Here is a 21,892-nt window from a genome sequence, read left to right as displayed (position 1 = left end):
CTGAAGCAATATTTAAGACAACAAAAACAACTAAATGTAGAGATGATCAATGCAAATTTCGTTGTGAAATGTTTTCTCAGTTTGGAGGACAGGTATCAAATTTTAATATGTTTGTTCTTTTTCTCTCAGTCCACAGAGTATAAATTATAATTTTATATAAATATTTGAACTAGGATAGAGTATTTTTTCATTAAAAGCAAAATAAAATCTTCAAATTACCTAAAAAATAACCATGCTTCTCTTAACAACTGCAGAGCTGAGGCTCTAGCACACACTGGAAGTAGTGTATCCTATGTAAAGCACTGCTGTTTTTAAGTTAGTGTTAATTTCACTTTGGTGGTAACAAGGAACTTAATCCCATAGCAAAGCTTTAACATCCAAATCCAGTCCCACATCTCTGGTGTAATTGGCTTATTTTTTCTGGAACCAGGAAGACTCTTGATGTTTAAGATTTAAAGTGATGTCTTGTAGGCAGAGCTATTGAAGGAACAGAGGGAAGCACAAAAACTACATTTAGTTGGCATTTTTTTCTCTGTCTATGGTACCTTTATAAGGTTTACAGTTGCCATGCCTGTTGGCACTGTGAATTTCCAAGCCAAGCCTGAGTGGCTGAGTCCATGGCCTTGGGAGAAAATATCAGCTCTGAACCTGCAAATGTGTCCAACTTCTAGTGCTGGAAGTAGAATACTTTCAGAAGGTGCATTTGTGTATATTATAATTTGAGAGAAAGTTGGAACTTTGTGTCCTGAGCCAGACGCAGTAAAAGATTTCCATACTTAGTTTTATATATGAGGATGCTGATTGTCTTAATGATTATAATTTGTATTTTTCTCTTTTTCTTTACTTACAATTGGTAGGAAATATGTATTTGACTCTAGGCAGAAAAGCTGTCAACTACTAGGTCACTGCTCTAGACTACATACTTTGAGATAACAACCAAATGTATAAAGAAAGATTTTGTATGGATTTAGGTTAACAAGTGCAACGCACATTTCCTTTTAATCTTACTCAGAGAAACAGTAGAGTTGCATAAACATGAAAAAATAAAAAGCATCTTGAGGAGGATGTGTACAGAAAAATATACAGCTCAAAGAGTTAAACTGTAAGCAGCTGAGACAAGGGCCTACGACCTTTATTATGTTGGATAAAGTGACTTGTTCTACTTAAGTCGCACAAAGATGAAGCCTGGAAAAATGTGTCAGACTATGGGCTTTCTAGAATCACAGAATGACAGGTTGGAAGGAAACTCCAGGATCATCTGGTCCAACTGTTTTCGTGATATACAGTTTAAATGAGATGGCCCAGCACCCTGTCAAGCTGAGTCTTTAAAGCGTCCAATGTAAAGGAATCTGCCACTTCCCTGGGGAGATTATTCTAATGTTTAGCTGCTCTCATTGTGAAAGATTTTCTTCTGGAATCCAATCAGAATCTCCCCAGGAGCAACTTATACCCATTACCCCTTGTCTTTTCCATGTGGCTCCTCATAAAAAGGGAGTCTCTTGTTCTCTTGGGAGATACCCTTTATGCCCTGGTACGTGGTAATAAAGTCTCCTCCGAGCTTTCTCCTCTCAAAGCTGAACAAACCCAGTTCTCTCAGCCTTACTTCATATGATAGGTTTCCTAGTTCTTTGATCATCTTCGTGGCTCTTCTCTGGACCCTCTCCAGCCTGTGTGCAGGGACCGAAATTGGATGCAGTACTCCATATGGGGCCTGACAAGAGCTGAGTAGAGTGGGATGATGACTTCTTTATCTCTGGTGGTGACACCCTTCTTGATGCACCCCAGCATCTTGTTGGCCTTTGTTGCTGCAGCACACTGTTCACTCACATTGAGCCTGTTGACCCTCAGGTTCTTTTCCACAGAACTGTTCTCCAGCCAAATGGAACCCAGTCTAATCTTCACTCCAGGGAGGTGCAAGACCTTACACTTATCTCCATTGAATATCATAAGATCCCTGCTAGCCTGCTCTTCTAGCCTGTCCAGGTCTTCCTGGAGGGTAGCTCTTCCCTCAGGAGTGTCATTCTCCCCACTCAATTTGGTGCCATCTGCAAACTTCATCACAGCGTTCTCGATGCCAACATCCAAGTCACTTATGAAGATATTAAACAGTGTTGGGCCCAATATCAGTCCCTGGGAGATATCACCTGTAACTGGTTGTCATTTTGAGAAAGAATTATTTACCACCACACTCTGGGTATGGCCGGTCAGCCAGTTCCTCACCCATTGCACAGACCACTTGTCTAAGCAGTAACATGTCAGTTTCTCTAGGAGGAGGCTGTGAGGGACCATGTCGAAAGGCTTGGAGAAGTCCTGGTAGACAATACTCATCGCTTGCCCTGCATCACCTGATTCTAGTGTGTTTTATTGATACCCTGAACTGGTGTTTTCTTGATGTGTCTCTCCTTCATCTTTGTTTTTTTGTTGAGAGGAAAAAAAGGTTTAAAACTCACAAAGAGGTGAAAATGTTTTTTAAATGTAGAAGTACTGCAGTGTGCCTTTCTGAAAAAAGTATGTATTTATATATGTGTATGCATGTGTATATGTACGTATGTAAATAAAGCTGCAGTTTATATTTTGGATTAAGCAGTGGGATATGGATCTAACACACTGCAGATAAATAAACATTAGGTCAATCCTTTCTTTAAGGTTTTATTATCACTTTGTTGTAATTATTTTAGGCAGAACTGCCCACCCAGCCAGTGGTGCTACTGCGAATGTAAAACAAGAAATTAGAAATCATCTTAAGCTTTTCCTAAGCCACCTGCCCTTACTCAGTGCTGAGGACAAGATAATGGGCTAGAAAGGCCTTTGGTCTGACCTTTTTTCATGTTTTCTAATGTTCTTACCTTTGACCAAGTTAATAACTTAAATGGAAGCGTACTCCCCACCATTTTATAGTCCATCTCAGGCTGTCTTTCCTTTCTCAGTTCAACTCAACCAGCATGCTTATATCTACTATGAATGAGTTTGGGTGGTGCTTCTAAGGGAAGCAAGGTCTAATTTCCTTCCTGAGATTATATATACTTTAGAGGATGGATGGAAATACCCTGGTCTTCTACAGGAATCACAATAGTGCAAAGCAAGATTGATTAAAAAGGAGGGACACATATCCATGCTATTTCACTCCTGTATGCCCAGGAAATATTTTCTGTTCCCAAATGTTTGATCTAATCTTTTGCACTTGTGCAGTAGTGATGGCACTGCTTGGTTTTTAGAGCTCTAGTTATATGAGTGGTCCTGTTCATTTACTGGTGTGACCTGAAATTTTGTCAGTAGAGATTTTGACATCCGCAGACCTGGACAAGAAGTGGGTGCAGTGCATTATAACATCCTTAGCGTGTATGGTTATATATATTTTTATAAGCCTTAATCACAAGATCATATAGAGAGATAAGATGGATATTGTCCCAAAATATCTGAAAATAATCACAACTCCTTCATTCTTTTTTTAGATATTCATGGTGGCAAGATGTGCAAAATTAAAGAAAAGAGAGTTCTTGGTCTTGTGTATTGTAGATTCATTTGTGCTTTTGTAAGCAAGCCTATGACGGTGTCAGACTGAGTCACTGGCATTTTGTGCTGAGTTGGAGCAGGTGTAAATAACTAATGCATACTACAAAGCAGAGGAGCTGCAGGGCTGTATCCTTATCTCTGGCAATTCAGCTGTTCAGGATAAGCAAACTATTAGAGTATGAGAGTTAGCATTTTGCTACCATGCATGCAAGTGTAAACACTCTTTTTTGCTAGACTGAACTGACTGAATTTGAAACCTGTTATCCACGAGCTGTTTATTCTCCTTTTCCCCACCTTACAGGTTTTATTTACTTTCTTTGCTCTCTTAATTTCCTTCCTGCAACCTCTTTTTTTTTTTTTTTTTTTTTTTAAAAAAAAAGAGGTTGCAGGGCTGTTTGCTGGAAAAGTCCACTGGTGGTCTCTCTTTAAGGACTCCAGGTTCAAAAATGACTTAAAGCAATTTGAAGCTTACAGGTTGGCTGATGAGGGGTTGCAGCTGTGGTGATTTGTGATCATAGTGCTGTGATCTGTAGGACAGTACAGTGCACTGCCTAGAACTGCCTGTCACAAGGAGGTGGCGCGGACACTTCATCAACAATGCCACCTTGAGCACTGGACTGCTGCACGCTGGCCCTTCCACTGTGCTGGCAGAAGTGTTTGTAGGACAGTGGGGTTATGTAAACCAGTAGGATATTCAGGGCTAAATATCCACTTTTCCACACGGAATTGTTATTTTTAATCCACAAGAATCTCCTGACCCTGTTCACAGTATGCGCCTGTGATCAGTTGTGCTGCAGAGCCAAAGGGGTGGTGTGCTGCGGGGGGGGGGGGGGGGGGGGTGGGGTGGTGGAGCAAGCAGCTGCCTCCTGGAGAGCAGGATGTGCTGTAGCTGGCCCTGCTGCTGACCCCCTGCTCCCTGTGCTCAGGAACCTGCACTCTCAAGTACTGTTCCCCCTTAAAAACAGGTCTCCTATTTAGCTCTGTAAATGCAGAATGAGAGCTGCTGTCAGTAATAAGGGTGTGGGTGAGCCAGACTGTGGTATGTCAGATGTCAAAGTGAGAACCTGATGAGAAGGATTCATTACACTCCCTTGCTGCTTGCATCATGTTCTCTTCTGATTTATTCAGTGATCCTTATTGAAATCTAGCATTATGGTGCCATGCTCAGCATGTTTTACAATTTGATTTGGGCTAGCAGCTGGCTGATTTGAAGGTACATTTTGGAGTCAGTAGAAGAAAGCCAAGTATATTATAAACACTAGTTCAATGGTTGTTCCTCCTTACAATGGACCAGATCTTTGAATGTGGAGACCTGCAAAGTCCTTAACACTCTAAAACATAACCTAACACAATAATATTCATGCGAAGAGGTGTCCAATACTTTCAAGGTGTCTGATTCTGGGGAAGAAGTCAGGATTTCTTATGCTATGCATGCATTCTGGTCAACTCTTTCTATATCTTGTTCACATAGAATAGTGACTTCTACGGTCAGTGCCAAGTAGAAATGTCTCAAAAATTTAGATTATCTTCAGCTTGGGTGTTGTAGGCTTTAAAATATTTTGGGGAAGGCGATATCATGTTTTAATTGTCTTGGAGATTTACCTTGGCACTCAAGGTAGTTATAAGGAAACTATTCATGGTTATTTTGCTTAAAGAAACAAACCTTTACTGAATAATCTTATTTTTAGCTGCCACAACTCTGTTTCAGATAACAGTCACGTAGTACTATCACAAAGGAGGGATAGGGTGAGGGGACAAATAGCCTTGCTAGCTTCTGCCTTCCCAAGGAGGAGAACCTGAGGCCTCAGTGGTGGGAATGGCAGTGATGGGAGTAAGCAGCAGTGGGGAAAGGAGAGCTCTGATGGAGAGGAGTAGGGGCAAAGAGGCAATTGGAGAAAAGGTCTGTAAGAAAATATTTTGCTCTCTGAATTAGAAACTTCTACAATCAAAGCCTTAAGCCAGATATGTGTCTTTACTAGAAAATGTGAGATTTTCTTCTGGTCAGTAAAGGGTATCAGAAACAATTCAGAGTGGAGTGATGATGAATGACTTGCTTATAAATATCTGGGGGGGGAACCCACCACCACTAAAATGTTACAATGTAACTTTTGAAATATTAGCAACAAGCTCTATTTCTTTGGTACTTGTAAGCCATATTTCAGTGCAATGAGATTTTTTACTGCACAGCTATAAACCCATGAAAATAAATTTTATATTATAAATCCCAAGAGATCTATAACTATTCCAGGGCAAACAAGATACTTCAATGAAAAGTGCCTGAGAGCTGGAACTGAAATTTACTGCAAAAAGTAATTTAGTTTGACAGCGCAAATGTGTTGGAAGCCAAAAAGAAAGCCAGATGAGAAATACTTTGCATAAAGCAAAGTCCAAGCAGGAAATAAAGTCAGATAACTGGTTTTCAATCTGTTTTTAATTAAAATAAAAAGGTGTTAAATCTGCATCTTTTTCACTATCTCTATACAAACCTTCTAAAATGACTACATGCAAGAAGAGTGATGTTACTACTGAAATTCCCGGACACAGATGATATCCACAGGCTGAAATATTCTGTTCAGGAGGGAATAGATGGCAGCAGTGATGTTCTCGTCATTTGATATCTTCATTTTTAGGGCTGTTTGTTTCGTTTTGGTTTATTCCAAAATAAAACCAAACCAGACACAAAGATATGTATTGTTTGTGTGTGAAAGACAGAAGTGCACCTGTTCAGATGTCTCCCCTTCTCTGGCAGAAGAGGAATCTAGGCAGCATCTTCCACACCCAGCCTGGTTTGTAATTGGAAGGTTCAGGACGTACTAGGTCAAAATTACTGGTGAAAACCAGACTGTTTCTGGGCTCAGACACACTTTGTATTGACCCATTGCTATCTTCTTTGCAACCAAAGAAGGTCTTGCTGGATTTTGGAACTAGTGGTGAGGCTGGAAGAGAGTGTTTTCATTTCCCTGTAGGTGCTGTGCGACTGACTCTTCAAGAACTGTGACTTCTCATGTGACTTCTACATGTCAACAGTTCCCATATCAACTCAAACAGAAGCCTGTGGTCAGTGGACAAAATGTGCAGAAGCAGAGATCAAAACAATTTCCTGCTTTCAAATTTCTTTCTTTCTTCTGATGCCTGGCCTGTTGGATATTCCAAGATGTGGGAATGTTTTCCTTTTCCAGCGGTTGCAGCTTTACCTATGCACTTGAAAAATGGGTCAAAACAGTGGCTTTGTAACTAACCAAACTTGGCTGAGAAACATTGAGATCTGGTGGTTTTAAATGAAGAGAAATGATGTGTTATAAGCTTTCACTTCTGGTGTGGAAAATCTGTCATAGTTGAGAAGTTTAATCCTTTCTTGATTCTGTGACACACCTGTGAGAAAAAATGATTTTGATTTTGGTGTGTCCTCTGTCTCTCTGTTGTGTAGTTACTATTGCTAAAACCACAGGCTGTCACCGCTCGCTGTTGTTTCACAACACCCGTGTGGGTCAATTGAAAGTATGGGGCTCTGAGAGAGTTTTTGGGAGCACCTGAAGAGGTACTTCCTTCTCTTTGTTGGTTTTGTCTGGCTCGATGTCTAGCTGCTTCTGGAACCATCAACTGAGTGGGGAGCTGCCTTGGAAAAAATGGTAGAAAATAAAACTAAGTGCTGAAATTCTGTAGTTTTTTTTTTTTTTTTTGGTGGAAATAGGTGACTTATCAGGCTAAGAGTCTGTTTAAGATATGAAATGCTAGGCTTTTTTAGGTGTAAGAAGAGGACATCAGAAACTAATCAATTGCAGAGAAAATTGACTTGAGGTTTTTAGGACCTCATGGTTCTGTATTGTTTGAAGCTACAATCACTGCTCCAAGAAGAGTGCGAGAGAGGGTAGGCAGGATTTCCTAGTGATGTCCTCTGGGAAGAGAAGGAAAGGTAAGAGGCAGGAGAAACCCTAATGCAAAGGAAAAAAGGCTTCCTCTTGAATCTGTGGTTAGTTTTATGGCCACACTTCTTTGTAAAGAGCTCACCTATAAAATATTTCATGTAGGAAAGATTACAATGTTAGCAGCAAATGACTTTTTACAGCATGGCATAATACTGCTTTATGTTTGTAACTGATTCTAAGAGCTAATACTCATTAAAATATGCATTTACCACTTACAGAGACAATTTGAAATTATCAGTCCTTGACAGACCACTCAAGCATTTCCTAACATAAAGTGTGATTAATTTCTGAAGGTTCTTCTCAAGTCTTTGGTATTCACTGTTTTCCCAGGTACTCCCATCCTGACCAGAGAGTAAGCACACCTAATTTGTTCCAGATAGGTAGTTGAATGTAAAAACTTCTAATTCTGTTCAGCAAAGCTGGCAGTGTAATTATGTTTCGATACGTATGTTGTGAGGAAACTCAAGTACATCTGAAAAAGCTGAGCTACTGCAGCTAATCTACCATGTGTGGTGACTAATTTAATTGGAGAACTGAAAGTAAAATGAAACTCTTGCACTAGCACCTTAATGAGAGGAACTCTGCTTTTCCCAAACATTGACCCTGCTGGCAGTGTAAAGCATGAACAAAGAAATTAGACTGCCTTTTGCATAAGCCTGACTTAGAAAGAATGCCGATGTGATTTTTGTGTAGATAACCAATTGATGATCATGTCCTGTCAATGGATCTTAATTGGAAAACAAGATAAATCACAGAAGAAATGAATGTTTTCGTTGCATGTGGCCCAAGACTGATTTGTCTCAGTGGCATGTATTAATTCAAAGGGACTTCTAGTAAAAACAGCTTACCAATTCTCGTAACTTTTTGAATACCCATAAATTAATTATAACACTGAAATAAACCTGGGAATGTAGGGTGTTTCTGTTATTCCAGTACAACTTTTTAGAGTTCTTAAGCCTAAATTTTCTTTAATGGCACTTTTGAGACAATTGAAACAAACATAGGAATAAAAATTTTACCCTGACATTCATTTTAATTAGAAGACAAGATTTGGGATGCAGTGGGGAGGGAAGGATCTTTGATTTGTTGTTCACACAACTGCAAGTACTATCTCGTTATATTTCTTTTGTAACCTGATCAACATGTGTCTTAAAATACTTGGGAGTGTAGGGCAAACTATTAAAAAGGGAATTTTTGGGGAACCATGTTTTTCTGATATTTACAGCCTGAGTTGATTTATGGCTGGTGTGTACCTCTTTGCCTTTGGGACAATATTGTAATGTGGCTTACACAGCACTTTTTCTCTAACATTTTTCTTCTTTCTGGACAACAAACACATCTCCTGTCAGAACTTCTTTTGCTGGGTGAAACAAAATTCTCTTTCTTTTCTATGCAGATATGTGTCCTTTTCCAGCTGCAGCAGCACTGCATAAATCTAATTTATCCCCTTTTCTCTGGAAATTAAAATCCATTTTTATCTACCAGCATAGCTATTGATGTGAATGCGCCTTGAATGACCTCTGTGACTCTGTTTTTACTGACTGGTAGTTAAATTGGGTAAGGTGGTAACTAGCTCATAGTGACTGAAACAGATTAGGAAATGTTCAGCAAAGCAACCTTAGTAACATCTGTAAGAGAGCTATAACCTCTAGCAGAGAAATGCTGATGGGTAACTGGGAGAGGCTTTCTTAAACCAGCACAGCATGGATTAGGAGAGAATATATGTCTACATATGTGAACTGCTCTGTGTGAAAGTTTTATCTGAGGCTGTCCTTTTCACCCAGTTCTTCAGCTGGGGTTGCATAAGATGAAGCAGGTTAACAAGCCCCGGAGAATGAGTTGCTTAGTTATACTTAGAGCATTTAATTTTTCTTCACTGCCAACACTGATGAGTCATATGCAGATTTTATCTGAGTGGGTCACATCTTTAAAAAGAAATCTGAGTTTGTGCCAAGGGGATATTTTTATCCTAAAAGATAAAACCCAGTATTGATAAGTGAACTAGTAGGGGGTGGATATTTTGTATTTGAATATGTTGGGGGTGTGTGGAATATTTTCACTGTTTTTGTCTTCCAGTAGTGGTAGTTGTTTTACAAGGTGGGTAGCAGCTGTATATACCAAAAATATCTTTTGGGGAAGAAAATGAAAAAAAAAATGTAAGCAGTTCTAAAGCAGAATATATATATATATACACACACTTGCTTAACTTTATTTAAATTTTAATAGGTGTGAGAACAACTTACTCCAGTGTTGAAGATTTGTCCTGTTTTATTTGATTTTAGACTTCCTTTATATTAAAAACTTGATTTTGTTTTACTTCAAATAACGATACTTAGTGCTCTCTTATATTCACTGAGTATAGCAGTGATCCAGAAGACTGATATGCAGTTGTGTAGCATCTTGAATGCACAACATCTGTCACTGAACATCCCTCATAAACAGAGAACACAGGATTGTTATAAACTGTTATTTCAGGAACTAAGCGTGTATTTTAAAATTATAGAAATGTGTGTGTCCTATAGACAATATACTTGTATAAATGCTTTCCCCATACCTTGGAAGACCTTATTTTGTCTATTTGCTTTTTTACCAATTTTTTAAATTTTTTTTCTTTATTTCAGAATATACACATTACTTTTAAGAGTATCATGGAAAGATTACCTAGTCATTCAAGTTAGGTACTCAAAATCCACTACTCTGTGTTATTTTCTTGCTAATATTCTCATGTCTGGTAGCTAAATAACATATTATTTTTAAGCCTCAGTGTTCAGGTAAGACTAAAGAAAAGACGCTGTAGTGATTTACAGCATTCATGACTGCTCAGTGTATTGTCGTGAACTCTAGATTTTCAAAGAGCAAGATGACTCACTTCAGAGAGAAGCAAACAGACAGGTCCTTTCTTACCTCCAACAGATCAAGATGCAAAACGAATATGTAATCCATAGGGAATGATTTACACTCTGGGTTTAGCCCTTTTTCGCTTGTTTCAAAATCATTTGAGAGATCATGATTGCCGTGGGTGAACAGGCTTAATGTTCCTTGCCATTTTTGTTGCCTTCTTTTATGGGCTGCAAACTGTTCACTGTGAGGAGCTATCACAGTTTGTTCAAATTCCATACTGGTTATCCAGTGGTTTCACAGAATGATTTCTTTGCCTTGAATGGACAGACACCTTATCTTTGTGTTGAAGGAAGGAGTTGGGAACCATTGCAGGTGAGGGACCTAAAAATGAGTTTGGAAATGTCATATTTTAAATGCTATGTATCGCGGCTTCTACTAGATTAATACATTCTTCCTGGGTCTAATTTAAAGCTCCTCTGGAAGGAGGAATATTTACAAATTAATTCTATTTCTTGTTACATTTGCACAAAATTCGTGCACGACTGACATAGTGGGAAGAACTATAATAAGTTTTTCCTTTCATCTTTTAACTCCTTTCACTGTGGCCAGGGCTATCTCTTTGAGCACACTAATAGCTCTTCAATTTGGCAAATAATATCTCACTTATACTGATAAAATTTCTTACGGGTGACTGGGTATAGCAGAAGATTATGTTATTCCCCATGTGAGTGAAAATGCTTGGACAGAGCTGTGAAGTATTCGCGCAGCTTTACTTATAATCTTGTGGGCATGCAGACCTTTGAAAATTTTCAAGAAGATGATTGATATTTTCACTGGCATCTTAAAAATAAGGCTGACATTTTGCCATTAAAAATAATAGAAAAAAGGGATTAGAAACTAAATAAAAGAATGCTAGTGAACAAAAGCTCATATATATATTATATATATATATAAATATATATATATATATATATACCATCAAACCGCTCTCAGCTCAATGCTCAAAAAGACAGAAAATCCCATTGCCATTGAGAAAACATTTCTAATGAAGCAGACACTCCACCACTGACATCTCAATCTTGAGCTTACAGGGAGATCTGCAAAATATCCTCAGAAATTAATCTGGAGCTAAGCTTTATGGTTGTACTGCTCATAACCAGGAAAGTGAAATTATATGAGTACAAAATACTTGTGGAAAAAGCTGCTGTTTATAGCCCCATGTAGTTTAATTGCACTTGATGGAATGGAGGAGGCAGAGACTGCAGTATTGTTGAAATATTTGATATGAGCTTTGTCAGGAAAGAAAATATTGATGGACCTCTGAGTTCAGATAAATTGTTCTAATTTGTAGTTAATATGAAATTTGTTACTTCAGTTTGACCTAAAGAGGAGGTTGTGAGCCTGAAAATTTTCCTGAAAACTTGCCTCTTTTTTTTTTGCAGTTGAATCAGGTGGTGCAATAAAAATGCTATTCTTCCATAAAACAAAAAGATGAATTTTGGCATTTTTCTTTTCCTGAGACCTAAAAATGTTTTAGTGGTGTTTGTTTGGGTTTTTTCTTCCTGTCTGGGCAGGTTGTTTGATTTTAGCGTTTTTTTTTTTTTTTTTTTAATTCAAACCGAAGAAACATAATTGTGCTTATGGCATCTTTAATGATAGCCACACAGATCATCCATCAGTTTGGATGTTTTATGTCTAAAGATATACACCAGACTGTCTGTTTGAATATTCATTCATTTGCCAGAATTATTACTTTAAAATATTTTAGGTATTTAATTCATACCAAGCAAACGCATTTGCTATGCAGAAAAAAATTATATATTTTTCTCTTGTAAAAAAATTTGCTTGTAAGAAATTAAACACTCAATTACTCTAAGGTTGATAATATACCCCATGTAGAGTAAGTAAGTATTACTGAAACATCTGTGACACACCTTCAAAACAACTCTTCTCTCCACTTGTTTTCTAAAGGCAGAGTCCCACCAGGGGGCTCCCAGGTAACACTGAAAAATCTTTAGTAGTCTTAATGCACGCTAGTTGCCCACACTTGGATGTTAGCTGTGTATTTTAAAACTTGCTAGAATTTGAGTTAAATTGCTATTTGGAGTCTTTATTTTTTTTAAAAGCATTTCACTTAAGGAAGGTTTTAGCTGTTAAACTCTTTTGGCTTGTGTTACAGTGGAAACTGCTTTTCCTTGGGTCTAACAGTAGATGGTACAAAGCTGAAATTCTTGCCTCAGATCTTTTAAAAATCTGGCTGATACAGGTCTTGTGCCAATTCAGGTTTAACATTAGCTAATATCCCAGAGGCAGCTTGAAATATATAACATCTTGGCTTGTTTCATAGGCAATGTGGTCAGCAGGACCAGGGAAGTGATTGTGCCCCTGTATTCAGAACCGGTGAAGCTGTAGTGGAGAGGTATGGTTGGACTTGATGAACTCAAAGGTCTTTTCCAACCTAATGATTCCATGATTCTGTGATTCTATGTATATCCCATGTCAAGAGCAGAATTATCACTCTCATGTCAAGAAATAATTTAAAAGATCAGAAGCTGATATACCATCCTAGACTCGTAGTAAATAAAAAGCATGATAATTTTAGAGCTGTTTCATTTATTTCTTTCATTTATTTCTTTCTCAACAGTTAGAGACCTTGTAACAAGACAAGTAGGCCAGTAACCATCTGTATTTCAGATGATGCCAGCCGGGGTCAATAAAATAATCCTTAGGAAATAATTTGACAAACTTTCATTCTTTCCCCTCCCTCCATTTGCAAAATGTCTGACTAGAGATTCATCAAAGGTATTTATTAAAAAAAAAATTCTTCAGATGTTGAAGTATCTCTTGTAGAACAGCTTAAGAGCTAATAAAACAGAAATTGAGATTATGGTTTTTTTATTGGACTTCAGCAGTGTGTTCCACAGATGCTTTCTGACAGAAGAAAATAATGGGAAATGGGTTAAAATGTTATTTGAACTAAATCCCTACCCATAAAATAAAATCTGTGCAATGCTTTTCTTTCTGTGATTTGATCAGAACATATTAAAACTGATAAACTCAGTACGGGGGACATACAGGTGATTTAACCAGATAACTGTTGGACCTTTCAATAACTCTTACATGTTATCTTCCATCTCATAAAAAACAGATAGTGTTAAGAGTTATGGTCTTTCTTTTGTAGAAAGGTTTATCAACAACCCTGAGAACAGGTTTAAAACAGCTAATAAAACTAATAAAACAAAAAATATTAAGGTTTCCACATTGAATTTACTTTCCAGGTTCTTAATTTATACCAATACACTAGGAATAGGTCTAGAAGTAGATTTATGCTTCCAATATTACCACTTGATCGCACTGTCTTACACAGTTTACAAACCCATCTATCTAAAGATGATGAAAATGTTGCATTTCCAATCTGTTGTGATCATGCTCTCAGAGGAAGCTGGAGAGACTCTGCTAAAAAAGGCATCAACAGCATGCATCCGAGCATCAGATAGTCAAATTTCCCAGGCCTGAGAAGTGCCAAGGGGTCTAAACTTCCCTGAATTTCTCCTGCCTGTGCCATGATGCATGGGATGTCAGCTTACCCTTTGTACATAACTTACCTTCTCGGGTGATAAACTTTTCTCTCTATCTATAGAAATAATGGTAATATAAGAGGGTATATATATATCTTGTTGGAAGATGATTGGTTTCATGTTGGACCAAGCCTGCTGTTTCACACATGGCTTTCAAAAATTGCTCTTTGGCATTTTTTTCTTGAGTGTGAGGAACTGGACAGTTTTCACATGTGGAAAATACACAGTTTTGCAAAAAAGTAAACAAAAATAATTTGTGCTTGTTTTCATTTGGTTTTAGCTGTTCATTCCAAAGTAAAGCTAAATATATATTCTTACTGACCTGATTCTAGGAAGGACCTGTGTCTGCTGTTTGTGCTGTTATGTATCTGTTTTGCTTAGTTTATTTTTTCCTTTTGTTGTGTGGTTTTTTTTTTTTGGTGTCAATGAGGTTTTTGTTGTTGTTTTGGGGAGTTTTGTTTGCTTGGTTTTCTTAAACAGAATTTCAAGAATTAGAGCCAATGCTTCTGTCAGTGGGACGTGGTGTTGTTGGCACCAAGGTTGCTTTTTCACTCTGACTTGTGAGCAGGTACCTCAGCTAAGGTGAAAGCAGCAACACTGGGCACGTGGGCTGGGGAGCTGGGGCTGATATTGCTGCCTGATGATTTACCCAGAGATCAAGAAACAGTTTGCAGCCAGATCTCATGTGGGTCACTCCCATGTAAATCTACCTACTGTAGGTTTAACTCCTGAGCGAGTTTCAAGTTGCTTTGTCCATGTCTTTGACTCTTGCTTCAGTTTCCGAGTAGCTCCAATACTTTTGATACTTTTAGAGTCTTGTGATTTTACCCCTCTGTTCCTCTTTCATGAGACCTCATCTGGAATACTGTGTCCAGTTCTGGAACCTCAACATAAGAAGGATACGAAGCTGTTGGAACAGGTCCAGAGGAGAACTACAAAGATGAACAGAGGGCTGGAGCACCTTCCATACGAGGACAGGCTGAGAGAGTTGAGGTTGTTCAGCCTGGGGAAGATGAGGGGGAACGGGTACAAATTGGAGAGGGGCAGGTTTAGACTGGACATTAGGCAGAATTTCTTCACCGTGCGAGTGGTGAGGCACTGGCACAGGTTGTCCAGGGAAGCTGTGGCTGCCCCATCCCTGGAGGAGTTCAAGGCCAGGTTGGATGGGGCCTTGGGCAGCCTGATTTAGTGGGATGATCCTGCCCATGGCAGAGGGGTTGGAACTGGATGATCTTTAAGGTCCCTTCCAACCCAAACTATTCTATGATTCTATGATTCTAAATGGTGCTCTGTATTTTTAGCTTAAATTTCATCATTTTTGGCTGTGTGCTTTCAGTTATAAATTACTGCAGTTATCTTGGTCTCAGGTATTATTTGTCAAAAGATGTTAAAGAAATTATAAAACCTTGTGTTGATTAGCGTGCTACATTGTATAACAAATGTGTGGGTAAAGCAGTAGCAAGACTGCATTTCATTGTATATACAGCATTACGTGGATATAGCATAAAGGTTACAAATCCAACCACCCCAGAGCAAGGAGGTGCCTGAACTGCGTCAGTCTCTTTGATTTCCAGCCACGGCATTAAGCGGTGAAGCATACCCAGAAGCCTCTGGGGATGGGTAGATAGGGTTTTCCACCAATTCACGTTTAAATACTGGAGAAGTAACACAATGATGAATTGATCTTCATGCAGTGAATGGTCTAAAGACGCTGGTCCCCCACTGATTTATCATCCTGTAGCACTCTGTCCTTTTCAGTCTTTATAGACCAAGTAGGGGAATAAGAGCTCTCAGGCTGGGCATGAGTAGTACTGGGAGGAGTTGGAGGAGGGAGGTCTGGGGAGAAATGTTCACATCTGGCGAGAAGAGTCCAGCTAAGCTGGCAGGGAGTGTAAATGAGGTTTTCAACATTTTAAGCTGAAGAAAAGCCTGATTGGATCTGAAAATATGTTTCTGAAATATAATGGACCCAGTTGGGTACTAGAGCTTTGTGCTGCTACTACTGCGTTTCCTGCTGCTAGCAAGTTAGATGGCTGCAGGGGGACACCCAGCCTGAGGAGAAGACAACAATTAACAAAAACAAATAAATCATAAAGTACTTTTTATCTGAACTGGAATAAAACAGTGCTGGTTTGTCATGAGCTTAGGAGTGGCTCAGTTACTGTTCCTTTATTCTAGCTATTTTTCGTTTAGTGTCTGAATATAATTGCATCTCTCTTTGTATATGAAAAGCAAACAAATACCATTTCTGCAGATTTCTCTTATGTTTCAAATTTCTTCACCTTTAGCTAGAACAAATAACTGTTATTAAGTTAGATTTGCCAACTCATTCACTAAAAATGAGTGATGCTGAGAGAATCTCATTCTCTGGTGCTCCTTCGACCTACTTGCATAGAGCTATGAGACAAACTATACCTGTACTGCCTCCTTGTGCTTTCAACAGTACTTAGACAAGTACATCCTTCAGATTCTGGGTGAAAAATAAGCTATATCTTGGCACATCAGTGCCTGCTACTGTGATTTATGCAGTAAATTGCAGTCTGTAGCTGTATTGAGATGATAAAATATTTTTTTTCTTAGAATGTATTATACAAACCAGTTTGCAATCTCTATCAAATTAATTGCAGTGTGAAGTGACCTGGGACAGACTGTGACAAATTAACCAGTTTTACATATGGTAAATACAATCCTGAAAATGTGTTTTAGCTTATGGCAATATCACATAATAATGATGCTGCAGCTCTCAGGCAAACATGAACGTTCTCTATTTTGACTTCATAAACATGGAGGCTGGAGGAGTCCTTGCTCAAGCATGAGAGAGCATAAGTGAACTTTGGTGCTTTTTTCCCTCTGATAACCACCAAGTATAAGGACTAGCTCTTTCCCTTACAGCTACTGAAGCCTGGTTAACAAACGCAGCTGTATCTTGGCGGTACTTGCAGTCTTCCATGAGCAGACTCCTGGTGCCAACTTCTTTCTCCTCACAGGTTTAGGTACCGGCCATTTCTCACTCACTCTCTTGCAGTAGCCACACCATGCCCAAGCACTGGGCTGTGGAAAAGCAGGGGAAGATGACTGTAGTTTTGATAGAAGAGCACAGACAATTCAAAGTCTGCCAGCAGCGGCTGGGACAAAGAGGAAAATCCGTCTGCCTGAGGATCAATCTGTTGTGTTCTCTTCCTCTCCTTTTTTTTTCTTTCTTGAGTTAAACAAATGCTCCCAGCAGTGTACCTGCTGTGATTAGGGACCGTGCTGGCTGCTCATCAAGCATCTTTGCTTGTTTAAGGACAGTCGGAAGAAATGATGCAGCAGGCCCAGCGTGACCTGTGGCAGCCTGAACAGGCATCACAGTGCACATATGAACTGCCCCCTCCATGCCCTTTCCTAGCAGCTGTACATTGAGGAATATATTCATTTGCCTGTAAATCCTGAAAACTAACTCTCAGAGATTGAAAAGGAGACCAGGAATGTTTTGGGAAGTGGAACAAATGACAAATAGTCAATTGAATTATTTTTGCAAAGTTTATATATACGTATATATATTCAGGTTTCAAAAATATAAAGAAAGTCCCAGTTGGTTCTTGTGAGCTTTAATACCAGGCAATCACATATGAAAACACCAGGTAGGAGAAATCAAGGTTTCCTGTGTCACTATTTCAGCTGTGATCCAATGTCTTGCTTTTTCTTGGATTTTTTTACTCCAATATAACACTTCTTTTAAAGATGACTGCTTCTAAATCTTTTGGTATTGATACATGGAAGAAATAGCCTTTTGTATAATTTTCAAAACTATTGTCTGATAAAGCAATACTTTATAAATTGTCCTATTTTTTTTTCCCCTGCAGAGTGAAATAAAAAGTAGCTCTTAATTTCAGTTAAGTGACAAAGTTTACTATAATTTAGAATGAATGCAGTCATTTTTTGGCTGGAGCTGTTTAGTAACATAGGTGACAACAATCTAACTGACTCTAAAAAAATTCATGAAAATGTTTGGAGGAAACCCAAAACTCCGTAGACTCAAATAATGGCAATACAATACCAATCCACAAAGCAGTGACGTTTCACTGCCCTAAAAAGATGTAAGCTTTTGGCTAGCAAATTTCTTCAGCAATGCTCTCATATATGTCACCAAAATAGAGACAGACAAGAAGGGAAGTTTATACACAAATTTACTTTTAAGATAGCATTTAAAACAGAGCATTCTATGCTTAAAAATAGCTTTTGTAGTATTCCACCTTTAGGATATGCTAGATGGGCTCCCATGGATATTGTATGAATAAGTATTTTGTAAATCCAGCATTGCATGGATTAATTTACATTAGTGAATTTTCTTGAAGTGGATGGATGTGTCTGACTGTTTACATCACAAAATAACTTCTTTGTGCAAGAAGTGGTGAAATAAGCACTTATGTTGAAGGCAACAATCATCCTTCTGCCCTGTCCCCTTCAGCAGCAGTGCCTAAGTAAAGTGTCATCCTCCACGGCAGCAGTACGAAAATGCATGGTCTCAATAAAACTGAAGTTTGTTGGTGCTTCAAGACAGATTGTCACATATTTGTTGTGATATGCTCAGTCCTCCTGCCTTGAAATAAAGGCCTGCTATGATTTCCTCCAGTTTGTGTCTGAAGGGAAAGAAATCTGTGTAAAGGTAACACTGAAGGTATGTTGCACTTCTTATTTTAGGGCAATGTCATGATAACAGATGTCTCAGAGGCAATAAGATTTCATCGCTTTGCTAGTGAAATGCTAAGGTGAAATAAGAGGTGGTATAAAAACACTAGGAAAGGATGATTTAAATCAGAGCTTCCATTCTTGATATCAGGACATAATAATTCGAATATGGAATTCAGTACAATAAATTAATAATGTTTCCTTCTACATCTTAAAGACAGATTACATCTCTATCATCTTGCCCAGGAAAGGACACGCAAAAGAAACAACAGGATGTGTTGGTTTGAGAATCTAAAGTTTTGGGAGAGATTTCCAGAGAATTGTGCCTGAAAAGGCAATAAAATAATGAGAGATACTGTAGTGCCGAAAGAGTTATACCTAATGGAATCTGATGACTTACTAAAAATGGGGAAAAAATAAAGAAGAATCCAATATTTTACCAGCAGAACTGGTACCAGGCTAGAGCTGTCGCAGACATGAGCCTCACAGTGCTGCAAGTTTGCATCAACTCAAACGGATTTTTTTTCTTTCTCTTAGGAAGCAGGTGGCTACACCACAGAACAAAGGAATACCTGCTGGTGGGAGTGCTTGATAGAAACTGCAGAATCACACAATACAGTTAAGTATTATGTACACTTCAGGCACATCATACTTAACTGTGACACTTGGCTCTCCTGGCATATATGAAATGGAATTCAGTGGAAATATTAATGTTTCTTGGGCAATAGGATGAGAGTAACTTGGTTCATAATGTTACACATTATTCACTACTGTGAATAATTAACAGAAGTGGCATTTGCAGTAAGAGATATAACAGCAATGCACAGTTTTAGAGGGCCAAAGGTTTAGGGCTATTCTGTGTCTGTACAAGTTTATATACACACATTCTTTAAACCATGGGGATATGAAATCTGACTAGAAAAATTGGCTTAAAGGATTTTTTTTGTTTTATCATAGAAATAATACTGTAATGGAGACATACTGAAGTGATAATTCTTTGCTATATGATCTAAAACCAATCCAGTGTATTCAGTACATATTTCCTTTGTTTATTCATCTTTAAAGCTAAATGATTAACCATGTTTTATTTTTCCTCAACTCTGTTGAGACTGAATATTGCATCAATGCCAAACTGCAAAGTACATGGATGCAAGCAAAGTGGGTTATTTAGAGCTGCTGTGATTGTTCCAATTCCTGCTTAAAGAAGCAAGTAAAATTTCATATCTGAGGCTGTGAAGGAACTTTTAACTCTGGACTGAAAATAGAAAATACACATGGGGAATAGGAGGCATGGGGGAAAGCAAGCATGAGAGATGGTTTAAGACCTTGCCTAATGTGTTGGGAACTCGGACCCTGGTCTGCAGCATAATTGATGTTGTTTGTCTTGTTCAAGTCATGCCAGGTAAATGTTTTGTGTTCAGTAATCAAAGTGAAACTCACAGGTCACTGCTCCAGTGTGAGTAGTTTGGTGATATCGTCTTCATGCTCTGTGCTGAGTAGAAGCCAAATATAAGGTAATATGTTTCTTCTGTACTCATGATTGGAGCTATGCTCAAATTTCTAGCAGACAATACTGTTTTTTTCCCTAACAGCAATTGCTGCTGTGGTTTCTCATGAATTATTTATGAGGCATATGTGTCATCTGATATGTGAAGAAATTGCTGTTTGTATGATCCAAAGGTAATCTATAGGCTGACAGAAGCATGTTTATTACCATGAGGAAAGTAACTACTAATAGATGCAAAGAGTGGAGTAGTTGCCGTCTGTTGATGAAACCTGTTTCAATGTCTCAACTTCATTCTTTCTTCCACTCATCAATTACCTTTGTCTTCAATCAGATCTTTCTTGTGGGATGGAGATGCTAGATGTGTCACTGGAAGCTGGCAGATCAAAGTGTGCTGACCTCATGTGTCTAAACAGCTGCCTTGTCCCTTGAGAAAACATGGCACATCAGCTTGAGCCGGGAAAAAGACCTGGCAGCTGAGCATCTCCTTCTGCATGTGGTTGGTGATAACAAGGCTGTAGGTGGATATGGGCATATTTGGAAATACTTGGCCCTGCTGCACACTGGGCCTTTGCTACCTCCTTTGGAGTGAGAAGGTTGGGAAGCCCAGAAACCTAGGAAAGCCTCAGGTTGCCCCTGTACCGGTGTGCATAAAGGCATGAAACAAGGGTGAGGGAGGAGAAGTACTAGACTGCAAGTGTGTGAAATATACATTGCCCTTTACATTAGTGTGTTTTTTCTGCTTATTTGATATTTTTTTTGGTTTTGTTTGGTTTTCCTATTGAGAGCACTGAGGTATCGGACAAGTTATTGACTTACAGAGACGCTGCTAGGGCAGAGCTTCTGCTTAACTATTCAGATGTGAACTGCTGTATAATCATATGAACTAGCAACCTCGCTTTTTGTTTGTGTACTTTAAGATTAGAGTGTACCTGTTCATATTTTAGAGTATATTTTATCTACATGGGTCAATGTATGTTGCACTGTAGGAAGAAGCAGGTGTGAAGAGACAGTGATAAACAAAGGCAAGTTAAAGAAAAGCTGTACTCAGACATATAGATATCTCTTAAACAATTAATGTAAATCTACAAATGTCCTCTTTTTATTCCCTACCAGATGCTGGTTGCATTTCTTCAGATGACTCCATTTTTATATTTTATATTGTTCTAAGGGAGAAGTTTGCTGGAGAAGTTTCAGAAGCAATGAAGTGCTTGTCTTAACTGTAAGTGATTATTGGGTGAGAACTTTAATAAGAACTCATTAGTAGTTTTAACATCCTCAGAAGAGTGAAACAGACAGAGGCATTAAGTGTTGCTAGTTGTGGCTATAGTTTTTAAGGTAGTTTTGGTGCCTTATAGAAAATTCTTGGCTGTATTGTGGTGGTCTAGATGCACTACTTGTTGACTCATAAAGCTGCACCAAGAAACCAAGAAAAGGGAGAGCAGTGTTGGTACTACCTGTATTTACCATTCATAACTTGCATTCTTCCAGGACAACCATACATCCAATTAAAAAACGCAACATACCGTAGGCCATAAAGCACTGTCCCATCTGGATGGAGTCGAATCATTCGGTTTTTCACTGTCACTCCATGGACAAATGACTTCTTGTCATTTTGGAAGTACGTGTCCGGCACCCACAGCTGGTCAGCCACTCTGTTGTCCAGAGTTAGGTTCAAAGGTATTCCAGAATAAGAAAGCCTTTTGTCCCTCCAGGACTGCTGGAAGTACATAGTCAGGGTGTAATCCTAGGGAAGAAATAAGAAGGGCTTTTTGTATTTTCCATAGTGATTAACTTAAAAGTTTATTTTTAGATAACTTGGTAACTGGATGTCAATAGCAATAGGAAATTTAAGGATC

At 38.6% G+C, this 21,892-nt stretch overlaps 1 protein-coding gene across 5 annotated transcripts in view; it reads right to left on the bottom strand.

The window, feature by feature from the left end:
* The window catches only part of GABRB1 (gamma-aminobutyric acid type A receptor subunit beta1), a 118,922-nt gene that overhangs the window by 38,855 nt on the left and 58,175 nt on the right, over nucleotides 1-21,892 (bottom strand). For all 5 annotated transcript variants that reach the window (XM_054065051.1, XM_054065050.1, XM_054065049.1 and 2 more), the window contains exon 4: nucleotides 21,560-21,780. In XM_054065051.1, the coding sequence (XP_053921026.1) occupies nucleotides 21,560-21,780 (221 nt within the window). The remainder of the gene's footprint in view (nucleotides 1-21,559; nucleotides 21,781-21,892) is intronic.

This window comes from Cuculus canorus, chromosome 4 (genome assembly GCF_017976375.1).
Source record: "Cuculus canorus isolate bCucCan1 chromosome 4, bCucCan1.pri, whole genome shotgun sequence".
Lineage (NCBI taxonomy): Eukaryota > Metazoa > Chordata > Aves > Cuculiformes > Cuculidae > Cuculus > Cuculus canorus.
The sequence above is the reverse complement of the archived record's forward strand: the minus strand, read 5'-3'. Positions and strand labels throughout refer to the sequence as shown.